This window comes from Camelus bactrianus, chromosome 8 (assembly GCF_048773025.1).
Source record: "Camelus bactrianus isolate YW-2024 breed Bactrian camel chromosome 8, ASM4877302v1, whole genome shotgun sequence".
Lineage (NCBI taxonomy): Eukaryota > Metazoa > Chordata > Mammalia > Artiodactyla > Camelidae > Camelus > Camelus bactrianus.
In genome coordinates, this window is record NC_133546.1 from 68874143 (window position 1) to 68900674 (window position 26532).

Sequence of the window (26532 nt, forward strand, 5' to 3'; positions counted from 1 at the left end):
ACTGGATAAAGATGTGGTATGTGTATGTACACACACACACACAGAGGAATATTACTCAGCCATAAAAAGGAATGAAATAATGCCATTTGCAGCAACATGGATGGACCTGGAGATTATCATACTAAGTGAAGTAAGTCAGACAGAAAGACAAATACCACATGATATCGCTTATGTGGAATCTAAAAAAATGAGACAAATGAACTTACCTACAAAACAGAAACAGACTCATAGACATAGAAAACAAACTTATGGTTACCAATGGTGGAAGGGGAAGGAGATAAATTAGGAGTTTGGGATTAACATCTATAAAATAAATAAACAAGATCCTACAGTATAGCATAGGGAACTATATTCAATATCTTGTAATAACCTACAATGAAAAAGAATATATATAAGTATGTATGTATGACTGAATCACTATGCTGTACACCAGAAACTAATATAACATTGTAAATCAACTATACTCCAATAAAAACAAAAACAAAATCCACCAGATATGCAATGCCTTGTAAATACCTCAAAATTTGTGTGAGGATTATAGCCTATGAACAAGGGTGAATTAGAACTATAAAGATTCTGTTCATCTCAACTTCCAGTTCAAGTAAGTCACTTCTCCAATTTTAGAGTAAATCAGAATTACTTGGATGGTTTGTTTAAACAAATTGCTGTGTCCAATCCTTATAGTTTATTCTGATTGAGTAGGTTTGGGATGGGCCTGAAAATATGCATTTCTAGCAAGCCCATAGGTGATGTAGATACTGCTGATCAGGGGATTACATTTGAAGAACCACTGGATCAAGGTGATTTGATCCTCCTAGTCACTTGTCAGAAATCATCCTCCAGAGAAAGAAAATATCCTAGGTCTCAAATTATCTCTGTGATTTTTCATATGTCCTATCTATTAATCATAAGCAGGTTTATAAAGAAATAAGACAATGTGATCAAAACCAAAATAAGCAACTGATAACATGAACAGAACTATAGGGATAAAGATAACAGGGTTATCACACTCATTTGCATTAGAAGGCAAGTACAATCATTTCTGCATTAGGTGACCTCTTTCCACAGAAAACACAGTGTTATTGTGGAAAGATAACAATTTAGGAATCAAAAAGGACTGTTGTCTTGTTCTAGCCAGGTAACTTTCCTTGTAATCATGGGGTTATTTTATGCATCAACAAAGATATATACAGACTGTCTAGCCCTGGGATGGACTAATAGGTAGAATTCAGTAATCACTAATTCCCACTCAAGTAGAAACACAGACATCTTCAATTAGAAAGTCCATAAATTATTTTATCATAAACAACTGGTCACTAAGCTACATTCGTCTGAGAAATTAGAACATCCTGTCACTGAGACTTAGGGCATTTTTGCAAATAAAAGGGAATAGGCCTGAGTCAATGATTCTCAGTATGGTCCCTAGGATGGCAGTATCAGCATCACTTTGGAACACTTTATTATGCAAATTATCAGGCCCCTCTCCAGAGCTCCTAAATCAGAAACTATGGGAATGAGGTCCAGCAATCTGTTTTATCAAACCATCCAGTGATTCTGACATACACTAATACTGAAGAGCCACTGCTGTAGGCGATTTTGACACATGTCCTGTTAAGAATATGGGAAGCAAAAAGTTTCCATTGAAGACTGATTATATAATTTCATTCCTCCATCTACAGATAGTTAGAACTAATATTTGAGTGCTTACAATGGATAGGCATTATGCTAAATATATGCAGTATCTCTTTTAATTTTCGTATTTTATACATTTCAGTAGTTCTTCAGATTGGGATTCAGCAACTGCATCTAAAGCGTCATATCAATTATCTGATGCTACCGAGTGACAAGATTAATATGCTCAAATTTCTCACTTCAGTCCTTCCTTCAACAAAATCACTCCACCATATATCACTTAAACTTTATTGAAACTCTATCCCTCTGTTATTAAAGACTGTTGGGATTAAAAAGCAAAGTAACTTGTCCAAACTAGTTAAATGGGTTTGAACAAAGGCCTGGCCTGCCTCAAAAGCCTACGCTTTCACATACCACACTGCATGAGGAATTTTTATGTTATTGGTAGAAATATAAATAGTAATTCTTGAGAAGAGGCAAAATAAGACTCAAAAGATACAGAACATCTCGAAATCAAAGAAACTACACTAAAAAAATCCTTTATATAAATGTAAAAAGCTAATCCTTCCTCTTACGAATTGGTTAAGCCAAAATTATCTCACCTAGTATATAGGCACATAACTAATTCAACCATATTTCTGAATAAGTACTTATACATTTTCAAATTTTGTTTTTGAGAAGCATTTGGGCATAGCAATAGATAACCCAAAGTCCATCATTAAAAGCAAGAAGATCTGTAAAAGGCGAATTCTTAAATTTCCCAATTCTGCTGCCAATAGGTTACTATCAAAAGCAGTAAGACAACCCGTACTTCTAGCTTTGCAGATATCTCATGAAAAACATCTACTGCATTGTTAAATTCCCCTAGGAAAGGATCCCTACTATCCATTTATACTTCAGTAGCTCCAAGGATTTAAAAAAAAAAGAGAGAAAGAAGAAAAGAAAATCACTCCATACTCCTATCACAGGATGTAAATTTGTAAAAGATTCTCTTCTCACGCAATTATAAACCTATAGGACACAATTTCAGCTGCCAGAAAATTTAGAGATATCTGTTAAATTAAAATACAACATATAAGTTATTTTAGATGTCTGACACATCTACTTCTCCTTAGTAATTAATAATTTTTATTTTCTTTCATTTTACTCCTGCTCTTCGTAATCTACATCATATTTTGGGGGGGAATAAGGTATAATAAGTAAAAATCAAACCATTTATGGCTATCTCACAGATTAGAGCACTACTAAAAGTGAAGATAATGTATTCAATCTAAAGGTCCCTCCAAAACTTCAATTTTCCCTCCCCTCCACCCACGTCCTTAGGAGTCTAGAAGAGTTTTCTAGTTAATGCAAGCACAGCATCAGGAGAACTACTGTGGATAGATTAACACAAAACAATCAAGATTATACAACTAAGAACACGGCCTTAACTCATATCAGAAAAGCAACTATAAACACATCATTATTTGCGAAGGAAAACCAGCTTGCAAAGGTTCAATAAGACTGCATTTAATAATGATAATGCAGCTATTTATGGGAGACTTGCTAATGCCAAGCATTAGGTGAAAGCAGTCTCATAATTCTTACAACCATCCTTTAAAGTGGACAGTTATTAGCAGACCTAAAATCTGATATTCTGTCTGATTAACTACTTTAATATATCAAAAAAAGCTATCTTCCCTCAACTGGATATCAATACGTACAGAACACATTTTACATAGTATTAACAATGATACAGGGATCAGCAAACTTTCTCTGTAAAGGGCCAGAGAGCAAATATTTTAGGCTTTGTGGCTTATACAGGCTCTGCTGAAACTACTCAGCTCTGGCCAAATACTTTAAATCTGTTGTTACAACACAAAAGCATTCATAGATATTACACAAATAAGCACAGCCAATAAAACTTCATTTATGAACACAAATTTGAATTTCATGTAATTTTCATGTCAAGAAATACTTTTTGTTTGATTTTTTTTAACCATTTAGGAAACGTAAAAACTATTCTAGTTCAAAGACCATATGTTGTGGGCAAGATTTGGCCTGTAAGCCTTGGTTTGCCAATCCTCATATTTTAACATTAATCATTAATAACTAATAAACAGCCAGTTACTAGAATATATGTGCCACAAGAGTAAGAAATCTGTCTGTTTTGCTTCCTATCATCTGCAACACTGTGCTCAATATATATGTGCTGCAGGAATGAGTATTTCATTGGGACTGCTAAATGTGCAAAAGTTATCAATCTATTAAACAATTAAAGACATTAAAAACATATGTTAAAGGCACTGAAATTCTTAAAAACAAAATGGTAACTGAAACAGTAAAGAAAGAACTAGACACTGTGTGAAAATCACAAACATTTGAAAGAGAACCAACAGAAGTTCTGCAAATGATGTCACTGAATTTTTTTCAAAAAGAACAAAAATGAATGGAAAGATTAAATAACAAACTAAACAAAGCTGAAGATAAATGTTACTGAACTGGAAGTCAGAGCTGAGGAAATTCACTAGAATATGGCTTCTCGATGATTTCCTTCTTTGTCCTCTATCTATTCTTTTTTCTTTTATGTATTAAACACAGGTTAAAGAACATGAAAAAAATGATGGTCTCATATTAGTTTAAACCAATGATCCATACAGACCTATATATTATCTACAAGCCATCAAAAATCCAGGTATATATGATATATAAAACCCTGCGATACACAAAGACTTTCTAAAGGACAAACAGCCATGGATAGTTTTAAGGAAATCAACTCTTAAAACCTCAACTTTCACTTTTACATCTCCTTAAAACTGATTTACTTTAAAAGCCATCTATAGAAAAGGCGTCATACAGTATCTCCTTTCCCATCTCCATTTTCATAATAAACCTTTTTCCACCTTACAAAAAAAGACATAATTCTCATTTATTGCATTAGAGTCTAAAAACCTCTGGAAAGGAAAAACTTGAAATACTGATATCTGGAATCTCTTCTGGCACGTAAAATAGTAGTAGGGCTTCATATCTTTCCCTGATTTTATGCATATTTCTGTTGATAGTGAACCATGGGTTCGAAACCTGGTATTCTGGACCAAATTAGGATTTTCTTAATTCAACTATACTGCAAAATGGAAAAACAAAAGTGACGAAAATTTGCGTTCAGTGACTTTGTTCTTTGTAATTGTACCAGTTATTATCAAGAAAAGAACCGTCACAGGAAAAAAAATCATGTAAGAACAACTCAAAGAATAAGTTAAAAAAAAAATGACTGAAATTTGCCATGCCTTTAGTATAACCAAGTAAAAAATTCAGGTCAAAACTGAAGGCTGTGTATTCTTTGACTTTAGATTTATATAGTGAAATGACATAATGAAGATGCTGATTTAACATGTATATTTGAAATGAAAAATGAAAACAGAAAAAAATGAAGTTCCAATGTTTTAAATACACAAAACAGAAAAATATATAATATTTTACAAAAAATATTTTACAAAAAATTGGCAAAGGTCAATTAAAAATTAATAAGATTTCAATTTTTCCAATTATTTCTGAGATTATCTGGTTCAAAAGTAACAGGTATAGTAACTACTAGGCACTCATTAAGTCTCAATAAAATCTTTTTGGTATTTTTCCCCAAAATTCAAAAGGACAATAAATCTAAAGATTGGATTACAAATTACTTTTAACTTTTAAACTTTTATTACACTGCTATGTAATTTTCTGACATTTAATTCAAAAGGAAAGAAATGAATGATAATGCTACAGCAAAATTTTCTATATCCATCTATTTATCATGCAACCAAGATTTCTCAGCACTTATATCTAAAAAAAGTTTAAAAATAAAATCACTGTTCAAAGTTTTATTATAGCAATAAATAATATTTATGGATATGTGAACTACACAAATAAGGAAGGAAAACATCAGCACTATCCATTTCAAGAGACGTTATTTCCAATATAATGCTATACAATAGGTTTAATAATTATAAATTAAACATTTATTAGTAATTATAAAGACAATTCAATCCAGCAAAAAATTAATACTTAGAACTTTGGTGACAAGAATATTATTTAATGTTAAATTTCAGTGAATGTATATCTTTTTATTACAGTAATTAAAAGATTTTTCAATTGCATAAAACCACATCATATAAGGTTAAAATACATATATAATATTAAAATTCTGTGGGAAAATCGATCAGAAATATGAATCTAAGAAGAAAAAGAAAATATAAAATTCCAATCATTAAAGAGATGACATATGTATTTTTAAAATAGATGATGGGGGAAGGGATAGCTCAGTGGTAGAGTGTGTGTTTAGCTTGCACGAGGTCCTGGGTTCAATCCCCAGTACCTCCATTAAAACAAATACATAAATAAACCTAAGTACCTCCCCTCCCCCCACAAAAGTAAAATAAAAATAAAACAGATGATGATACCACCAAATCTGAATTATCTTTAGAGATCACAGGATACATGTAAGTGTCATTTTAGATTTTATTTTAAAGTATCAACATTTATATCCTTAAAAATGTGTATTAAGGCAAGTATTTTATTAAAAAAAAAAAAAACCCCAAAAATTGAAGACCAGTGTCACAAAAGATCATGATGAAAACCACCTTTTACTTTTACCTACAAAACTCATTACATTTCTGTCCACCTGAAGAACACCTAAATAGCAGCATTCAAGGGAAACAAAATGTTAAAATAAAAGCGAGAGAAGACTACAGCATATAAAACCTTATAGTTTTTCAGTGTCTTGAATAACCTTATAAAGAAAAACTTTAGTGTACTAAACAGAAAAAACTTCAAATTCTATAAATTTCCTAAATTATGACAAAACAGATGTTGTGGAAGGAAAAAAACTCAAAAGACAGAGGGAAAGAAATAAATTTAAAAATCCCTAAAATACTATTCAACTATGAGGGGAAAATATGTGAAGAGAGTGCTATGTCAGATTGGCAAAAATTTAAGTTTGACCACATACTCTTCAAGGTTACAGGAAAATAGAAATTCTCATACATTACTAGCAGGAATGGCAAATGCTAATGCCTATGAATGAGGCATTTGACAAGACTTAGCCAAATTACATGTAAAGTTACCTTCTGAAATAGCAATGCAGTTTTATAAATCTATCCCACAAATATACTGTAAAGATGTGAAAAAGTATAGGTACAAGGCTTTATTAAAGCACTACTTATAATAGCAAAAGACTAGGAAAAACCTCTGCTCATCACGAACTGAGTTCCTATAGTATGCGCATTCACTGGAGTACTATGTAGCAATAAAACAGACGACAAAGATCTCTAAATACTTTGATGTAGACTGATCTACAGGCCATACTACCAAATAAAAAACCCAAGTTGCCAAACAGTGTGGAGAGTTTCTTCAAGAAGGGTGGTATATTCTTACATTAAAAAAAAAAGAACAATGGAAGGTTCAGCCATATAATTTTTAACAGGTTGCCCACAGGTGAAGAGAAAGGGAGAGGGGGAATCACAACAAAAGGTAGACTTCTCTGAATAAAACTTCCTTTGTAGATTTGACTTTAGAACCATGTAAACATCTTTTACATTAAAAAATAAAGTAAATCCAAAACATTTTTTAAAAAGCAATTTCTCAAAATGAAAAACAAAGCTTAAATAAATAAATAAACCTAACCCTTACCTAGCTGGTGGAACTACCAACCAGGAAAAAATAGCTTCAAATGACTTTAAAACACAGTAATCTAAATATGCATTTCTAGTGGGATATACCTAGTGAGATATGCCACGAAACACCACCAGCAAGGAAACAAACCAAACCAAAATTTTTAATCATTTTATTAGTAACTATATTTGTATTGGTATTGTGAAACTAATTTGTCTGATAGGACAAAGCAAGTAAATAACTAAGGTAACATCATTAGGAACCAAGACACTAAACCCAAAAGTTATGAAAGAAAAAAAGATTATTATATTTCACAACATAAGAAAATGTTTTTTCCTCCAAGGCAATAACCCCCAAAAGTGAAGTCAAGACTAGTGGGAAAAAAAAATAGTTTAAAATGTTAGCAACTAGTATCATAGAAGTGGGCCAGTTTCTACAAAATATATTTTGTCAACCTAAGGAAACATTACAAGATGCGTTATTATTGTATGTACTGAAGTGCAAAAAACTTTTTTTAACTAAACCATGCCATCATTCTAAGAAACAACCAGTTAGATATCAAAAATGTGGCAAATTGTGTCTTAGACTCAAAGTAAAAAGAATTCCTATGAATTAATAATATTCTAAAGACCAAATAGAAAAGTAGGCAAAGGATATTAAGTGACAACTATCAAAAAGGAAATAAATGGATTGCATACACGAAAAGGTATTTGACCTCACAATGAAAAAAATGCAAATTAAAACTACACTGAGATACTGTTTTTCACTGCAAAGATCAAAACGTTCATAACAATGTTAGAAAAGTGCGGGGAAACAGGCATTCTCAGACATTCCTAGTAAAAGTACAAATCAGGTATAACAATATCAGAAATGTACCTGTCCTCATATAGTAGCTCTACTTCTAGAAATTGGTCCTACAGACATATCCGTACGTGTGCAAAATAACCCATATAGAGGCTAATCCACTCAATATTATTTTAGGGGGCAAAAAGGTTGACAACAAGCACCATAAATGTCCTTTCAACATGGTGATACTGGATAAAAATGGTACACCATACAATGTAATCCTATGCATGAAAAAATGAGGGGGATTTTAATGGACTCTTAGGGGTGCTCTCTGTATTAATTTTAGAAAGTAAGATTACAAATAGTGTGTACAATATACTACCAACTGTGAAAGTGTAAGAAGCTAGAAGTTAGGACAAGAATATACATTTTCTCTATGATAAATAAATTATTTCTGATGGGATAAACAAGAAACTGGGAATACCATTTGCCTCTGGTGTAGGGAGGTGGGTGGTTGGGACTTGCAATCAAAAAACACAAAAATCATTTGAAGTATTAGTTTTAGTATATAACTTAAAAAAAATTAATAAGCAACACTTGCCTTTTTTCCTTTTGAGGTTTCAGAATCCTCATCTTCATCTACACTGAGTAGATTTGCCTCACTACATAGAAAATAAAAGAGGAAAAAATCTTAAGTGACAATTACAACCCGTACATTAAATTCAGAAGTTTTATCCTCTTTGCTCACCTAATACAGAAATCAACAAATTTTTTCTGTTAAGGGCCAGAGAGTAAATATCTTAGACTTTGCAGGCAATATGGTGTCTATGGCAACTACTCATCTTTGTCACTGTAGCATGAAAGCAGCCAGACTGTATGTGTGGCTGTGTTCCAACAAAACTATTAACAAAATCCGACGGTGGGCCATAGAGGGCCCATGGGCCATTGTTTGTTGCCCCCATAAATGCACACATAATTTTTGTTTTCTTAACTATGGATTTCATGTTTAGTCCCTCATTTTTCCTTTCTGTCTTGGATTTTAAATTAGGGAGAAAGGACTGAAAAACAAAATAGAGGAAAAGAGACAAACTGGTAAGAAAACCTTAGTTAATGAAAAGAAAGTAATTTACTGGGTATTAACCCAGTAAAAGTTGTATCTCTACCATTCTTGGAAATATCAATGCTTCACTGAGAACCAATGGCCTGAGATTCTAAAAGACCAGACCGATTAATGGTTCATGTTAATCTGAACAAATTTGAAAAGCTGAAGCTCTTAAGGATCCACTTATAATGATAAATCAAAGACTACAACTCGTAAGTGAAACATACAGCCAGGTAGCACCTTTAAAGACATTTTTTAATATAATCATGACAAATCTCCTAACAAAGAAAGTCAAAATATACCCTTCTGAAGATAATGCTAAGCTATTTTTAGTAAATTCTTAGCTACTTATAATAAAATATAAAATGTTTGTTTCATTATTATTTATATACATACCAACTTTTTTAATGCCAAAAATTCTCTCCTACAAACATTGTACAAAAATATTTCAAAGGTAGTCTACTCAATTTCATATTTAATTCCTATTTTTCAAAACTACATAAATAACAAATATCTGTAATTAAAGACATCTTTAAAATCTTTTAAAAATAAAAGATTATTTTAAATTTAAAAATAATCAGAAATAAAAAGAAAAAAGAAATGAAAGAAAGAAGACCATAAAATACCAATTTTAAGTGAGAAACTTACCAGTTCAAAGCTCTCCTTCAAATAAAACTTCACTTCAGTTCAACATCTCATAGGTGAAGCACATAAAGTGGTAATGATGAACGGAGCTGTTGCCCAGACAGAAGTGAAGCACCTACAATATTTAGTCAATATACTCTGAATGACTTCTTGTGTAAAATTGCTAAAAAATATTTGCAGTTTGGGTAGAAATCAGTGTATATTTTGAGTCCTCTTAATTTGCTGATTGTCCTGGCCAGTGAAAAACCTGAATAATAAACTAAGAAACTAAATAATAAATGATAAATTTGTAATACAAAGTTCATGACATGCAAAAGGTTCTATTAAAACTATTATTTAAAAATTTACAGCAGTCATTCCAAGTACATTAACAAAGTGTAATGAACACTTTGCTTAACTTCTGTCTGGGTCAACACCTGTGTTTATCATTTATAGGGTTTCTGCTTTCTCTGGTAGTAATCTAAGATGAATGTGCTGGGGGAGGGGGGTTGCAACTGGAAAGAAAGATACTAAACTTTTATACAAAATTCAGGAATCATAATCTAGGTTCACTTACTCATGATAAAGGGTGACTTTCCAAATCATTGCATGAATGAACACCATTTTTTTTAAAAAAAAGAACAATTTCTTTATTAGGAAATCAGTAGTATGGTCAATTTTTAATCATAAGGTTATACGTATTACATGCACAGATTTACACATTTCAAAAGATGGAGAAATATAAAAGCAAAATTATTTACCAATAAAAGAACTGCTTTTTCTTTCCTTAATGCTACTGTAAAAGAGTTCAATGTTTTCTTAAGAATACCATACTCTTAGAAATATTTCCATGGACTATAAATCATTTTTCTAATGAAAAGTTTCATTCTTATAAAATATCTGAGGGGGAAAAAATATCTTACTCTTTATCTGTATCTCCTTCACTTTCTTCTCCATGATCAAAGCTCCAATTATTTTTAAAACCTCCATCTCTTTTAGATTCTGATCTAGCCAAAGCTGAAATAAAAACAAACTGAGATAAGTATTCATTAACAGAACTATTCAAAATAAAATAAAATTTTCCCAAGCTCTTTGCTTATTCAGGATTTTCTTTTAATTTGCTTGCCTTTTGGGACTACTTCCTCTAGGAAAAAAAAAAAAAAAACACATTAAAATCTGTTTTTGCTAATACACAGTCATCCATACATACAAGTCTAACCAGAAAAGGAACACATTAAAATCTGTTTTTGCATATTTACAGCCCTTGAGAAAGCAGCTCATAAAAATGTGGGTGGGGACACATGAATACATATGAAATACATAAAAAAGCAACTCTGTATCTCCATATTTGATCACTGGTTCTAGAAATGAGTACTGGTTAGTCTGCTGCCTTACTTATAAGAACTAAATTCAGACCACCAGCCTTTTCTTTACCTCAGCCAATCACCTCTGCCCTTTAACAGAAAAGAAACAAACCAAGGTTTTCTGTGTTAGCAACAGAGTGAACTCAATGTTAAAAAAAACTCTCCAGATCAGAACACCAAACATGCTTACTGTGAGTTTAAAAAATGTCCTAAGTGTATGCCTGAAATCTCCTGAAGCCATAAACAGCTAGAAAAGTGGAAACTGGAGAAATAAATGAAGTTCTGAAGCTGACATTTGTCTGGAGCCATATGATAGAAACCTGAGTCTGGGAAGATCAAGTTTGGGACCTCAACGAGACACAAGGTCAGACTGAAGACCAAAAGACCTGAAAAGCAACAATCCAACTGGGTGAACTAGAGAGAAAAAAAAAAAAAAAAAAAAAAAGAAAGAAACACTGAAGAAAGAGACAGTGGGGATAATTATGACATCTTGCTGTTGTTGGCTCTGGGTTTTTAGATTGAACTAAACAAAGTGTATTGCCACCCCATGGTTAGGGAATTTCTAAACATAAGCTCACTATTATTCAGGTTTGGGACCAGAATTTTCATAACCTAAGTGGCCAGAAAAGCCCATAATTAATATAGTCTCACAGAAAAGATGCCTAGTATCACTAGGTGTTAGGGAAACACAAAGCAAAACTGTAATGAGATACTATTTCACACTCATTAGGATAGCCAATTTTTCTTAATGGAAAACAGTAAGTGTTGGTGAGAATGTGGAGAAACTGGAACTCTTATACATTGCTTGTGTGAATGTGAAATGGTGTAGCCACTGTGGGAAATGTTTGGCAGTCCCCCGAAAAGTTAAACATAGAATTACCCTATGACCCAGTGATCCTACTTGTAGGTACACACCCAAAATAACTGAGAGCATGGACTTTGATACCTGCACACCACTGTTCACAGCAGCATGATTCACAATAGTTAGAAGGTAGAAACAACCCAAATGTCCATCAACAGATGAATGGATAAACAAAATGTGATGTGTACACACACACACACACACACACACACACACACAGGAGTATTATTCAACCATAAAGAAATGAAATTCTGACACATGCTGCAACATGGATGAGCCTTGAAAACATTATACTGAGTAAAATCAGCCAGACATAGAAGGACAAATATCATATGATTCCACTTATGTGAGGTATCTAGAACAGGCTAATTCAGAGAGAAAGTAGAAGAGAGGTTACTAGGGGCTGGAGGCAGAGGAGAATATAGAGTTATTTTTTAATGGGTACAGAGTTTTTGTCCGGGATGATGAAAAGTTCTGGAAAGTGGTGACGGTTGCACAACATTATGAATATACTTAATGCCAATCCACACTTGTACACTTGGAAATGGTTAAAACAATAAATTTAATGTTATATGTATTTTCCCACAATAAAAAAACTTTGTAAAAGCAAAAAACAAACACCAACACTTCAAAACGACCAACAGAATCAAATATAAATCCTCTCTAAAAAAATATAAAATTTCAATGCCTCAAAAAGTTTCAAAAAATATGAGTTCACAACCCAAAATATCATGAAATAGGAGGAAACAAGCCATCATGAACAAATCTAAAACTTCTTTACATGCATACTATAAATATAGGTAAATAAAGAGTAGATAATAGGAGCAAGATGTTTCCCTCTCAGAAAAAAAAGTTATAAATTATCAAGAGAGGAAAGCTAGAATGAACTGTTCATTCTAGTAGTGCTAGATTAGAGTGAGAGATACCAGTATGAACTCATACATTTATTTCATACACATACAGATGAACAGATAGAGAAACAAACATAGGTATATGCTGTCCCACGGGTTAGTATACACAGCTAAGGGTCTTTCCCCACAGAAGGTCTAGGAGCAGTGATACCGCAGCAGCAACAAGCATACCCAAAACTAGATCTTACTTTCTAAATACCATTCTCCAGTATTAGGAGGAGGCAGAGCTCCCAGAAGAAATGACTTATTCTAGGGATCAGGCAGGAAAAATACAAGATAAGCCTAAAGTACTGCATAGTGCCAGAAAGCAAAAAGGTGCTTTTCTTAAAAAAAGATGGGATGTGTCAAAAGAATACAGAAGCCAACCTAAAAGTACCTCCCAATCACCAAACAAAGGTGGAACAACTTCTTAGCAAAAATAAATGACAACAGTATTGAATTATAACTCCCCAAATAAAATATTCATGAGTCCACGCTGATATAAATAATTGAATAAATAAATAATGTGGAGGAGGGACGTATCTTCCTTACAGAAGAATTCCAAATGATATATGTACAAACTCTCTCTTCTAAGAGATGGAACTTAATTCCCTTTCCCTTCAGTATATGTTGGACCTGGTAAATCACCTCCAGAGAGTCCACTATAGAAAAAGGAAAAAAGTGAACTGACAGTGAGAAACCTGACAATCACTATCTCAGCCAAGTGATCGAAGTTAACATCAAAAGTGATGTCTCATAGCATACTTCATATAAAGTCATGAAAATGCCACCTCAGCTCCATGGTCTTCTTCCCAAAAACCCACAATACAAGTTTAGTCATGAGAACACATCAGATAAACCCAAACTGAGGAACATTTTACAAAACACCTAGCCAGGACACTTTAAAACTGTCAAGATTATGAAAAACAAGGGGAGATTAACAAATTGTTACAATCAGAGGGGACTAAGGAGACGTGACAACCAAATGCAAGGTGGAATTCTGGACTGGGCCCTGCAGCAGAAAAAGGACATTAATAAAATAACTAGTGAAATCCAAGTAAAGTCTGCAGTTTAGGTAACAGTATGCCTATGTTAATTCCCCAGTTTTTGACAAACATACTATGATTATATAAAGTGGCAACATAAGAGGAAGATGGGTAAATGGTATACAGAAATTCTCTACAACATCTGGGAAACTTCTCTATAAATCTAAAATTATTACCCCTCAAAACTTCTTAAAAATTCGAATGTAAAAGGAACCTGTGTTTTTAAAAAAAGACAGGGTTAAGTGTAAGTTATATTACCAAGACAGAAAAGGTAGTAAACTGTAATGATTACTAGTCTATAAAGACTCCTAATCCAGCAGCTAGTATCCATCACTGAGTCAGGCAAGTTAACCAAAAAGGCCACTAGGCCGTGAAAAGTCAAGAGATATCATATTGTGTAAGCCCTAAAGTAAGTGGGTTTTGTATGTGCAATACTAACAAGTCTAATCATGTGATTTCCTAACTGACAGTAGATTAGAACCTATAAATTAATAAGTGAAAGAACAATAACTTCACGAAAATGATAACTGACAATGAGAAAAAATAAATTATAAAAAGCAAGCAAGCTCTAAAAACAAATTTTAGAGCAACTTGCACTAAGGACAAAAACTTTAAACCCTCAAAAGCCCTTAAGTATCACCACATTTCAATATGGTTGACATTCGTAATAATGAGAGTGAGAAGTATGTCCACTATACTCTACTTACAAAATTGAAAGGAAATACAAAGAATAAGGAGAGATCCCAGTTAAGTATTGTAAATTAAATACATACATTTTTTTCAATACCTCTCCACTAAAATGGAAGGAGGAGGAAAAAGCAGAAACCCATAAGAATAAAAAAAAAAACCCAGAAAGGAGATAACAGATGAGAGATATAACTAAACTGGTGAAAGAAGAAAATTTGATGAATGGGTAGGAATGGATTTAGTTAACTAAGGCACAAATATTGACACAAGAAAAAAATTTTGAACATAGCTTTATCAATAAAAGAAACAAATCTTTCTGTAAAGAAAAACTCAAGACCCAGAAGGCTTCTCCTACAATTTCTTTCAAACTTTAAAAAAATAGCAGCAAAGTTACCTAAGTTTTTCCAGAAAAATAAAAAAAGAAAGAACACTTGCAGCTCATTTTATGAAGTCAGAATACCTGATCCCAAACCTGACAATGACATTCAAGGGAGGAAAAGTACCAAGCACTCTCTCATAAAGACAGATATAAAACTCTAAGTAAGACATCAGTAAAGGGGATGGGAAGCGATAAATTGGGAATTTGAAAATTGCACCTCTTGGGGAGTGATGGAAATGTTAGCTATCTTGATTGGGGTGGTGGTTTCATGGGTGTATACATCTATCAAAATTCATCAAATTGTACACCTGAAATATGTGTAGTTTACTGTACAGGAATCATACTATAATAAAGGTGTTAAAATAATAAGATACCAGTAAACCAAATACACTGATATTTATGAAAAATAATTTACTACATAATATGTATATTAATATATATTAAGTAGGATTTATTCCAAAAGCAAGAGTTAACATTTGAAAATTATGAATGTAATCCACAAAACAAAAACTCTTAGCAAACTAGGTATAGAAAGAAAGAAGTAACTGCAAAAACCTTCAGAAAACATCATAACTTTCCCCCTGTAATAAGCTATAAAGAGTTCTATTTAACTATGTAGTGAAGAGCCTAGCTGGTAAAGTTAAGGCAAGGGGACAAAATACCTACGAGGGGTGAGGAAAGCAAGCCAAGAAGGAAACTTACTTGTGTACAGAACCCTAAAAGGGTTCAAAAACTGGAGGTAGTAGGTATCTGAAGGAAAGATAAGAATCTGTTTTTTTTTAAGAATATGCATTCAATAGAACATGAACCAATAAATGTATAAGGAAGGATAAAATTGGAAAATCATCATTTGGGAACCATTATAATAATAACTGTTTCAGGCACGCATTATCAAGGAATGCTAAAACTAGTAAATGAGGGGAAGCTAAAACTAATGGGTGAAATCTGATGAGAAATATGTTATTAACATTATCTCAAAGTAGTTCCCTATGAAATATTTATTAATTACAAAGGGAAAAACAGTACTTTCAGTGGAGAAACCTAGCAAACACCAGCTTAACTAAGGATCAAAGTTAAATCCACCAGTAATGGGACAAAAGATCACTTCTATGCCATCCCTTATAAAACACAATCTAAATCTAATCATAAGGAAATATCAGATAAAACCAAACTACAAAGTAATTGGCCAGTATACTTTAAACATGTCAAAGCAAGGAAAAAGGAAGACTGAAAAACTATTCCAGATTAAAGGAGACTAAAGAGACACAACTAATAAGTGCAAATGATCCTAAATTGGACCCTGAACCAGAAGTTTTTTCTTTTTCTTTTTCCTTCCTTTTGCTATAAAGAACATTTTCAGGTCAACTAGTAAAAACTGAAATAAAGTCTGTAGATTAGGTAACAGTATTATATCAATGTTAGTTTTCTAACTGTAGTAATTTAAGAATGTATAGTTCTTCAAAAAAGAAGAGGTAGGACAATGAAGTTTTTAGGGATAAATGAGCAATATTCCTGAAATTTACTTTCAAATAGTTTAAAGGAAAAAAAAAGTATGTGTATATAAACATACACAGTTAGAAAAAGAGAGAATATGATAAAGCGATTGCGGTAAATGTGAATATTTGGGGAAACAAGGGCATATGGGAATTCTTTGTACTAGACTTAGAACTACCACAAGATCCAATACCAGAGTAGGAAAACCTAAACTGTAAACTGACAAACTGCTGGAGGTTCAGTGTTTACAAGTTTGAGGGTTAAAAACTCCACAGGGGCCCAATCATAGGAGGGGCTCCACTCTTTTGTGTGTTTCACCTCCAGGAACTTGACCAGGTTCTCACAATAAATACTGGAGAAAAATCCCCTCCTGCTTCCATCAGGGAGAGGGGAAAAAGGAACCATTCTGAAACAAAACAGATCACGCTGTTCTTAGCAAGGCCCACCCCCAGTGGTAAGTAGTTACCTGGAGCCTAACCTACTGGAGTTTATCAGACCCCAACAGACCCAAGTCCAGCTGGCTCTAGCCTTCCAAGTGGGAGAAGAGAAATATCTAACACCAGTCCATTCTAGCCATTCTGTCCCATCTAAGAAGAGAGAAAAATACTGAGAAACACTTGCGAAGTTCATAGTTCAGAGGCCTAGGCTCACTGAACTGAAGACTGAGACCTAATCCCAGGACTACGGTCCTAATCCAGGACTACAGAATGCTTACCTTCCACCCCACATCTAGCACCACATTACTAAAAGCCTAGTTACAGCAGTTCCTTTTACCCAGTATATCATGTCCAGATATCAAGAAAAAAATTACAAGCCATACTAAAAGGCAAAAAACACAAAGTGGTGAGATAAAACAAGCACCAAAACCAGACACGGCATAGATACTGTAATTATCAGGCTGGAAATTTAAACAGTTGTGATTACTCTGCTACGGGCTCTACTGGCTAAAGTAGACAGCAGGCAAGAACAGAAGGGCAATGTGAGCAGAAAGATGGAAATCCTAAGAACCAAAAGTAATTGCTAGAGATAAAAACATGTAACAGAAATAAAGAATGCCTCTGATGAGCTTATTAGCAGACTGGATGCAATGGAGGAAAGAATTTCTGAACCTGAGTATGTAGCAACAGAAACCGAAACTGAACAGCAAAGAAAACAAAGACTGAAAAAAGGGAAACAACATCCAAGGACCATGGGACAACTACAAAAAGTGTAACATACGTGTAACAGGAATATCAGAAGGAAAAGAGAGAAAGGAACAGAAGATGTATTTGAAACAATAATGACTAAGAATTTCCCCAAATTAATGTCAGACACTGAATCACAAATCCAGGAAGCTCAGAGACCACCAGCAGAATAAATCTAAAAAACTACACCTAAGCATATCATTTTCAAACTACAGAAAATCAAAACAAACAAACAAAAAACTAAAAGAAGCCAGAGGTAGGGAAAGAAACACTACCTATAGAGGAACAAAGGTAAGAATTATATCTGACTTCTGCTCAGAAATCATGCAAACAAGAGTGTGGAGAGAAATATTTGAAGTGCTGAGAAAAAAAAAAAAAAAGACAAGAAAAACCCTCTGGAATTCTGTGTCCCGTGAATTTATCTTTCAAAAGTAAAGAAAAAAAAAACTTTCTTAGACAAATATGGAGAGAATTTGTTGCTATTTTTCAAGAACTCTTTTGCAAACGTTAAAAAAAATGTTCTTTAGAGGGAAGTAAAATGATATAGGTCAGAAACTCGAACGTACAAGAAAGAGTATCAGAGAAGGAATAAGTGAAGGTAAAATAAAAACTTATTTTTCTTATCCTTAATAATAGATAACTGTTCAAAATAACAGCAACAATGTATTTGAATATGTATATTTATTTTATATATATTATGTGTGTATATACATATGCTTATGTAAAAGTAAAATGAATAACAGCAAAGATACAAGGGACAGGAGGGAGGAATTAAGATCATTTTGTTATTGTTAGGTTCTTATACTGCCTGTGAAAGTGGCATAATGTTAAAGTGAACTTGAGTTAACTGTAAATATCTATTACAAACTTTAAGAGAACCACTAAAAGTTTTTTTTAATGAAGTATAACTGAAATGCAAAGAAAGGAGAGAAAATGGAATCATGAAATGCTCAACTGAAAACACAAAATGCAGAAAAAGAGTGGAAGGCAAAAATAGGAAAAAGAGCAAAGGCAACAAACAGAAAACAGTAACAAATGCAGGAGACATTAACTCAACTGTATCAATAATTACAATTGAATCTAACTATATTAATAACCACAATCAAAAGTAACAGGCAGGATGGACCCTTGCTGGGTACCAACAGCACTGGCAAGGTTAGGACTGGATTATGGAAACACAAAACTACTGTGTAGCATGGGTGGGCTTCCTAGGCAGAAGTCCAGACAAACTGTGATATTCCCATTCCTTTAAGCTATGAACACGTAAAAACAAACTGTTTATAGCCACTTAGAGATTCAAAAGAATTTAATAAATGTATAAGCTTAGGATTTAAAAAAAGAAACAAAAAATTGAATGTCAATGTTCTAAATGTACCAAATAAAACATGGAAAATTGTCAGATTAAACAATGAAACCCAATTACATACCACATACAAGAAACCCATAAATAAAACAGAAGTAAAGACTTGGAGAAAGAAATACCATACTAACAATACTCAAAAAAAGGCAGACGTAGCTATATTAATTTTAGACAAAGCAGATGCCAAAGCAAGGAAAGTTATTAGGGATAAAGAAGAGCATGTACATTGTATTAAAGGGATCAATTCTTCAAGACATAACAGTCCATAACATGCATGTACGTAGCAGCAGTGCCAAATTATGTGAGACAAAAACTAATACAAATGCAAGAAAAAATAAATGAATTCACTGTCATAGCTGGAGACTGTAAAACTCCTGAATCAGAAATAGACTGATCCAGCAAGGCAGAAAATCAGTAAGGACACAGCTGAACTTAATAACACCATCAGTCAAGTGGAGATAACTGACGTCTATAGACTACTTCATCCAACAACAGTTTTCCTCTAGCTCACATGAAACATTCACTAAGACCACATTCTGAGCCATAAAACAAACCTTAACAAATTTATATGACAGAAATCACACAATGTCTGTTCTGAGACCACAGAAGAATTAAACTAGAATACCAGAAAGGTTAACTGGAAAATTCCAAAATACATGGAGCTTAAACAACACACTTCAAAAACAACAAATGGGTCAATGAAGAAATCTCAAGATAAACTTAAAAACATTTGAGACTAAAGGAAAATAAAAACATAACTTACCAAATTTGTAAGATGTAGTAAAAGCAGTGCTTAGAGGGAAATTTATAGCATTTAATGCATATATTCAAAAAGAAGAAAGACCTACAATAAACCATCTAAGCTTTTATCTTAGGAAACTAGAAAAAGAGCAATTTAAATCTAGAGTAAGCAAATAAAAAAAAAGAAAAAACTTAGAGCAGAAATCAATGAAATTTAACAGGAAATCAACAAAAAATCAAAACCAAAGCTGCTTCTTTGGAAAGACTGATAAAATCAAACAAGCCTCTAACCAGGCTACGAAAAAAAGGCGAACACAGATTACTACTATCAGAAATGAATGAAAGGGCATCACTAGAGATCCCATGGGCATTAAAAGGCTAATAAAGGAATACTACAAAAAACTCCATGTCCAACTCTGGTAACCTAGATGAAATGGATCAATTCCTTAAAAGATACAAGTTGCCAAAACAAATACAAAAACAAAAAAACTCAAAAAAAAAAAACAAAAAACCAAGAAGAAACAGACAATCTAAATAGGCTTATATCTAGTAAAGAAATTGAATTAGTAATTAATCGTTTTCCAAAACAGAAACCAGCAGGCCCAGATGGATCCACTGGTGAATTCTACTAAACATTTAAGGAAACTGTATCGATTCATGAAAATACTCTCTATGATACTGTAATCATGGATACATGTCATTATTCATTTGTCCAAACCCATAGACTATACCACATAATGAGTGATCCGTAACATAAACTATGCCTCTGAGTGGTTATCATGTGTCAATGCAGGGTTATCAATTGTAGCAAATGTACCACTCTGATGGGAGATACTGATATTGGTGGAGTATATGTACATGTGAGGGTGGAAGGTATATGGGAAATCTCTGTACTTTCCTCTCAACTTTGCTGTAAACCTAAAACTGGTTTTCAAAAAACGAAGAACGGATAAACTTCAATGAAGGTAGTCCAAGTTCCCTACCCTCCATGCCCTGCTCCTTGTAACCACAAATCTGATCTTTTCTATGAGTTTGGGTTTTCTGTTGTTTCATTTTCGTTTTGTTTTTTTTAAGATTCCACATATAAGTGAGATCATACAGTATTCTTATTTCGCTTGGCATAATGCCCTCAGGGTCCATCCATGTTGTCAAATGGCAGGATTTCTTTCCTTTTTATGTCTGAGTAACATTCCATTGTGTGTGTATATACACATACTTACATACACACACACCCCACGCAATATCTTAATCCACTCTTCCACTCATGGACCCTTAGGTTGTTTCCATGTCTTGGCTGTTATAAACAACATTGCTATGAGCAATGGGGGCATAGATCTCTCTTTAATATTGTTTTTGTTTCCTTCAGATATATTCACAGAAGTAGAATTTCTGGATCATGTGGTAGTTCTATTTTTAGTCTTTTGAGGAACCTCCATACTGTTTTACATAGAGGCTGTACCAATTTACAATCCCACTAACAGTACACAAGGGTTTCCTTTTCTTCACATCCTCACCAGCATTTGTCATCTCTTGGCTTTTTCATAATAACCATTCTAACAGGCCTGAGGTGATATCTCTTGGTGGTTTTGATTTGCATCTCCCTAATGATTAGTGACACTGAGCACCTTTTCATTTGTCTATTGGCCATCTGTATGTCTTCTTTGGAAAAAAAGTCTATTCAAGTCCTTTGTCCATTTTTAATTGGATTATTTGGTTTCTTTACTGTTGAGTTATATGAGTTCTTTATATATTTTGGATATTAACCCCTTATCAGATACATGGTTTGCAGGCATTTAATAAAGTCTTAAAAATTTTTTTAATGTAAAGAAAACATAAGGAATAGATACACTACAAATAGATTTTCAAATTTTGTTACCTCAGCCTGTATAGCTGACTGGCACTTTCTTGCTGTCAAAAAGCTAACAAAATGAACAGTAATTAATAAAACCAAAAAAAGTAAAGTTATACTATAAGGGACCAGTAAGACCAAAGAATTCCTTGTATCACAAAAAGCATAAGACATTAAGAAAAAAAACAATAAATGACTACATTTTAAAAATTCTGTTCATAAAATTATTCCATTCATTTAGAAAATAAGATAAGTAATAATTCTGTAAGTTATATGTTCAATTCATATAATTCAACCAAGGTTTAGTATCCACAGTGTATAAAGAACCCCAACATTCCAATAGAAAAACAAAATGGACAAGACATGAGCAATTAAGAACAGATGAACACAATAAAAATATATATATCTAAAAAAAAAAAAGAGGAACACATACAAAATAACCCAAAAACACAAAAAGAAAACTCTTATTTTGTTTAGTGTACTCATGTACCACAAGTATATAGAATAGGGATTAACTCTAGGTTGACCCTCAATATTTTTTGAAAATTGAAAAAATATATGATTTTTTTTAAATACAGCAATAAAGATGCTCAACCTCCCTGTACACTGGAGTATTATAAATTCAAACCACCATCTGATAACCCCATCAGACTGGCAAAAACTGAAACACCAGGCATCATTAAGTGCGTGATGGTGTGTATAAACAGGAAAACTTAAAACGTGCTAGTGAAACCACTCTGAAGATCAATTTGGCAACACTTAGGTGAAGTTGAAATTGCATATGATCGTGATTCCACTGCTAAGAGATAACCAAGATCAGATATTAGCAAAGCATGGCCCAGCCAAATCAGATCTGCTGCCTGTTTTTATAAGGCCCATGAGTTAAGAATGGCTTTTACATTTTTAAGTGGCTGGGGAGAGAAAAAAAAATCAAAAGAAGAATAACGCTTCATGACATACGAAATTCAAATTTCAGTGTCTATGAAGCTTTTCTGGCACACAGCCACACTCATTTGCTTATGTATTATCTATAAGTGCCTTCTTGCTACACTGGCAGTGTTGAGTAACTGTGACAGACTGGACTGCAAAGTGTCAGATATTTACTATTCAGGCCTTTCCAAAAAAAGTTTGCTGACCTGTGTCCTAGAGAAACATATACACGTGAACAAAGAAATCTACTTTAAAAAAAAAGTTCATAGTAGCAATATAAGACACAACTAAGATAATCATAGTAGCAATGTACATTAATAGTAAAAAATTAGATACAACCTAAATTTCCACAAAAAGGGAAATGCATAAAAATGTAGCATATTCATACTATAACAAAGCACTAGTTATTCTTACCAACATTATTTAATCTTTCAAATGCTGTAAGAATGAAAAGCAAGTTACAAAAGAATACAGTATGACATGATTTATAAAATACTTTAAACATGCAAAACAATCTGTATACACATACACAGGTTCAGAGATACATATATAAAGTACAAAGAAATGTATGGGAATGTTAAGTACAAAGTTAAGGATGGTGGTTACCCCTGGAAAGGAGGCAGGAAAGTGAAAAAAGGAAAGGGTTCACCCCTGTTTCAACTGTATTAGTTATGTTTTCTTTAGGCTAGGAAGTAGAACATAAGTTTTTGTTATATTATTCTTTATATTCCACACAGATGTGAAATATTTCCTAATAATTTTTAAACTGTCATCAATAAAGTTTTACAAAAATAAAAACAGAATTTTTAAAAATGAGTCACTGAGACAGAAGTTAACTTCTATAATTTAGAAATAAAAAAGCAGCAAAAGAAAACATAAAGAGAGAATTAAATGCAAACAACAGGAAATCTCAATAAAGCAATTTTAGGTGGCTCTGTAGTGCTTAAGCCCCAATATATCTCAAGAATCTGTCAAGATTCTCCAAAGGCAGCCTCTTAGAGCTCTAAGCCACCATGTTACAAGTCTGAGTACCCTGCTGGACTTGGACTACATGGAGAAGGATGGGCCCAACTTCCCACACCTGCCAGTCAGACATTTGAATAAAGCTATCTTGGAACCACCAGACCAGCCAAGCTACCACTGAATAACTCCAGCAGATGCTGCAGGAAGCACAAAAACCACCCAGCTGAGGTGATTTTTCTCAAATTCCTAACCTAAAAAAACTATCCTTTGATAAAGAAGACAGACCAACAGACTATCCAATACTATCTCAAGATGAAGTCTGAATGTATTAAATTCTCAGGAATAATATCAAATTAGGCTTCCTTGTGAGCTACCAAAACCACAATATTCAGAGTTCTCTCAGTTTATCTCCTTCTTCATTTTAATCAGTTAGTTCTGTCCAAGGCCAACATCAGACAGCAGTTTGGTGCTGTTGGTGTTGCTGGAAGCTCCTTGATCTTCTAAGGAATGGAAATATCGAGTAGTGGTACCTTATCCTAAAGTAATGCAGTTGGTTCCATCTTCACACAGAATACCCAATCTCTAAAAATATAGGTATCTCAAGCATACAAAGTTCCAAAGTCAGAAAATAAACAACTCAGAAATGACTGCAAGAACAAGTGGCTTCAAATGTTTCTTCTGCTCCACAGACAGGGAGAAGACGACCAAGATGGCAGGGGAATTCAATATTCAATAAGATGATCAATGGAACACTTTAATTCTGAAAGTGCAAATGCATAATTCAACAAGAAAATTGACAGATTCATAATAAACTTAAAAGAACATAAACTTGAAAAATAGATAAAGCCTGTAAACGGTGAAGACAAAGGAGATTCAGGAGTTGCTACTCAAACCTGTGAAGGAAATGCTGCTGAAGAATCTCAAACTTAATTGCTATTATGACAAAACTAAATCATTCTTTGATAGTATTTCCTGTGATGATAACAGAGAATGGAGACCAACCTGAACTGAAGAAAGATTAAATGCCAAAATATGTACTCTCACCTCATCCAAACAGTGGCCAAAGGAATTTTGGAGGCAGAGAAGATGTTGGTACCCATACAGAAAGAGTCAAGAGAGGTAATGGTGATTATGTCTCCAAGATTTAGTGGCAGACTCATATGTAGGAGGTTGTGGGGGCAGCAAGTTCGCAGATTAAAAAATATAGGAAAGGCAGCAAGGTTATCATATGGTCTACAAGCAAGTCTTGAGAAATTTCTAGCTCCTCAAGTCCTGAAAAATTGCTTCAGTCTTTGCAAAAAATAAAAAAGAACATTTATTATACACTGGACACCAACACTGTTTTTTCTTCCCTGTTGTATTTCAAAGATTGTAATGCAATTACTGTGGGAGGAAAAAAATCCCTCATATTCAAAACCAAGCATGAAATACATTAAAAAAAAAAAACAACTCTCCAAAAGCAAGATGAGGATATGGTTTGTTGTCTTACTCCTCAAGTCTGTAGTCTCAGGTGGTCCCAAAGTAGTTTTTGTTGACTTAGAACAAGGCAGAGGATCCACATATCCCAGTTTGCCTAGGACTGTTCCAATTTTAGTAGTGAAAGTCTGTATCTTCAGGAGACAAGAGGTCCTAATTTTTGGTGAAGGATGCAAAAGGCTCTGAGAAGTCCAAAACCCTAAGGTAGCCCAAAAAACGGACCAAAAGCAACACCGTTTTTAACGTTAAATGAATACTCCCTATCTTCTTTCTATACTTGCTGTCTTTGTCTTTTAGGTGATGCAGGCAACCAAAATCTGTAGTTCACAATCAAGGATCATCCATTGTTGCATCACTCCAAGTAATGTGACTTAAGTGTACAACTGAAGCGGGCTTTAATTGTGATCAGCAGTCTACCTTTGACTTTGTGGATTAATTGTTGTGTTTTGTATTCAGATAACATTTAATTTTTAATACTGTAAATAGTGGTGACCATGTTTTCTAATTGGTTAGGTAATGAATATGAAGAAGACTGCAATAATGACTCCAGTACGACCCAGACGTCACCAAATGAAAAGAAAAAAGAAAGGAAAAGTTTCTAACATTCTGCCTCTTTTCTTCTTTCTTGTGCTTGCCTGGTTTCAGAAATTCTTGAATCAGTCCCTAATCAAAGAAAAGTTAAACCAAAGACTATTTATGTTACTATTTATGTCTCTGAAACAAATTACAAATTGTGTGGTCTATTTTGTTCTGTCTTTCTTTAGCTTCCTAAACTGTCTGGAAATTAGAAACTTTTGGACCTCATAAGAACTGTCATTTTCAAGTTTAAGAAATATTATGACTTTGTTGAAAGAATTACAAAAAAAACCCCAAAAACAGGTAGGCATGGGAGAGGAAAGATGGCTATGTGGATTAAAGACAGCTACAAACTCTTTGCCTGCTGAATGTTGGGTTCTATTTCCCTTCTCCTTTAATCTGGGCTGGCTCTGTGGCCTTCTGGCCAACAAAATGTGGCAGAAGTGACAATGTAATTTCTGAAGTTGGGCTTCAAGAGATCTGTGGCTTCCGTTTTTCCCCTCTTAGGGTGCTGCTTTATCATTCCCTGTTATTTAGCCTTCTCTTGTCCAGCCCTCTCCCAAAGGTAAAGCAGGTAAGAAGAAGACTAGGCAAGCAAGAGGATAAGAAGGGAAGGAGGGAGGAAAGAAGGAAGGAAATGCTGAAGGATTTTATGGCTACAGGACAGGTCCCAAGCTCCAGTTCTGCTTGCAGGGCTAACTTGCTCTGGATCACGGAACCCCTCTATACTTCTTGATCCCCTCAGTCAACATACTTTTGTAATGGCAACAGGAGCCATTAACTTATAGGAATCTAGACATAAGGAATACATAACTTCATTCTCTATCCTCTCTCACTACACCAGTCAACATAGAATATCAACAACAATCAGCTAATACCTAGAAAAAGAAAGATAGTAAGTGAAAGAAGAATAATAAAAACTAGAATTCAAGTAAGAGACAAGATAAGCATGAAGA

The 26532-nt window shown here is 33.6% G+C and overlaps 1 protein-coding gene across 4 annotated transcripts in view; it reads right to left on the reverse strand.

Moving 5' to 3' along the window:
- SENP6 (SUMO specific peptidase 6) overlaps nucleotides 1-26532 on the reverse strand; it is a 106780-nt gene that overhangs the window by 75057 nt on the left and 5191 nt on the right. For 3 of the 4 annotated variants that reach the window (XM_074368727.1, XM_074368726.1, XM_074368725.1), the window contains exons 2-3: nucleotides 10699-10792; nucleotides 8651-8711 (exon numbers count right to left, since the gene is read on the reverse strand). In XM_074368727.1, coding sequence (XP_074224828.1) covers nucleotides 8651-8711; nucleotides 10699-10792 — 155 coding nt within the window. Of the gene's footprint in view, nucleotides 1-8650; nucleotides 8712-9799; nucleotides 9912-10698; nucleotides 10793-26532 lie in introns of those variants that run through there. The other variant, XM_074368728.1, reaches the window with a different exon arrangement.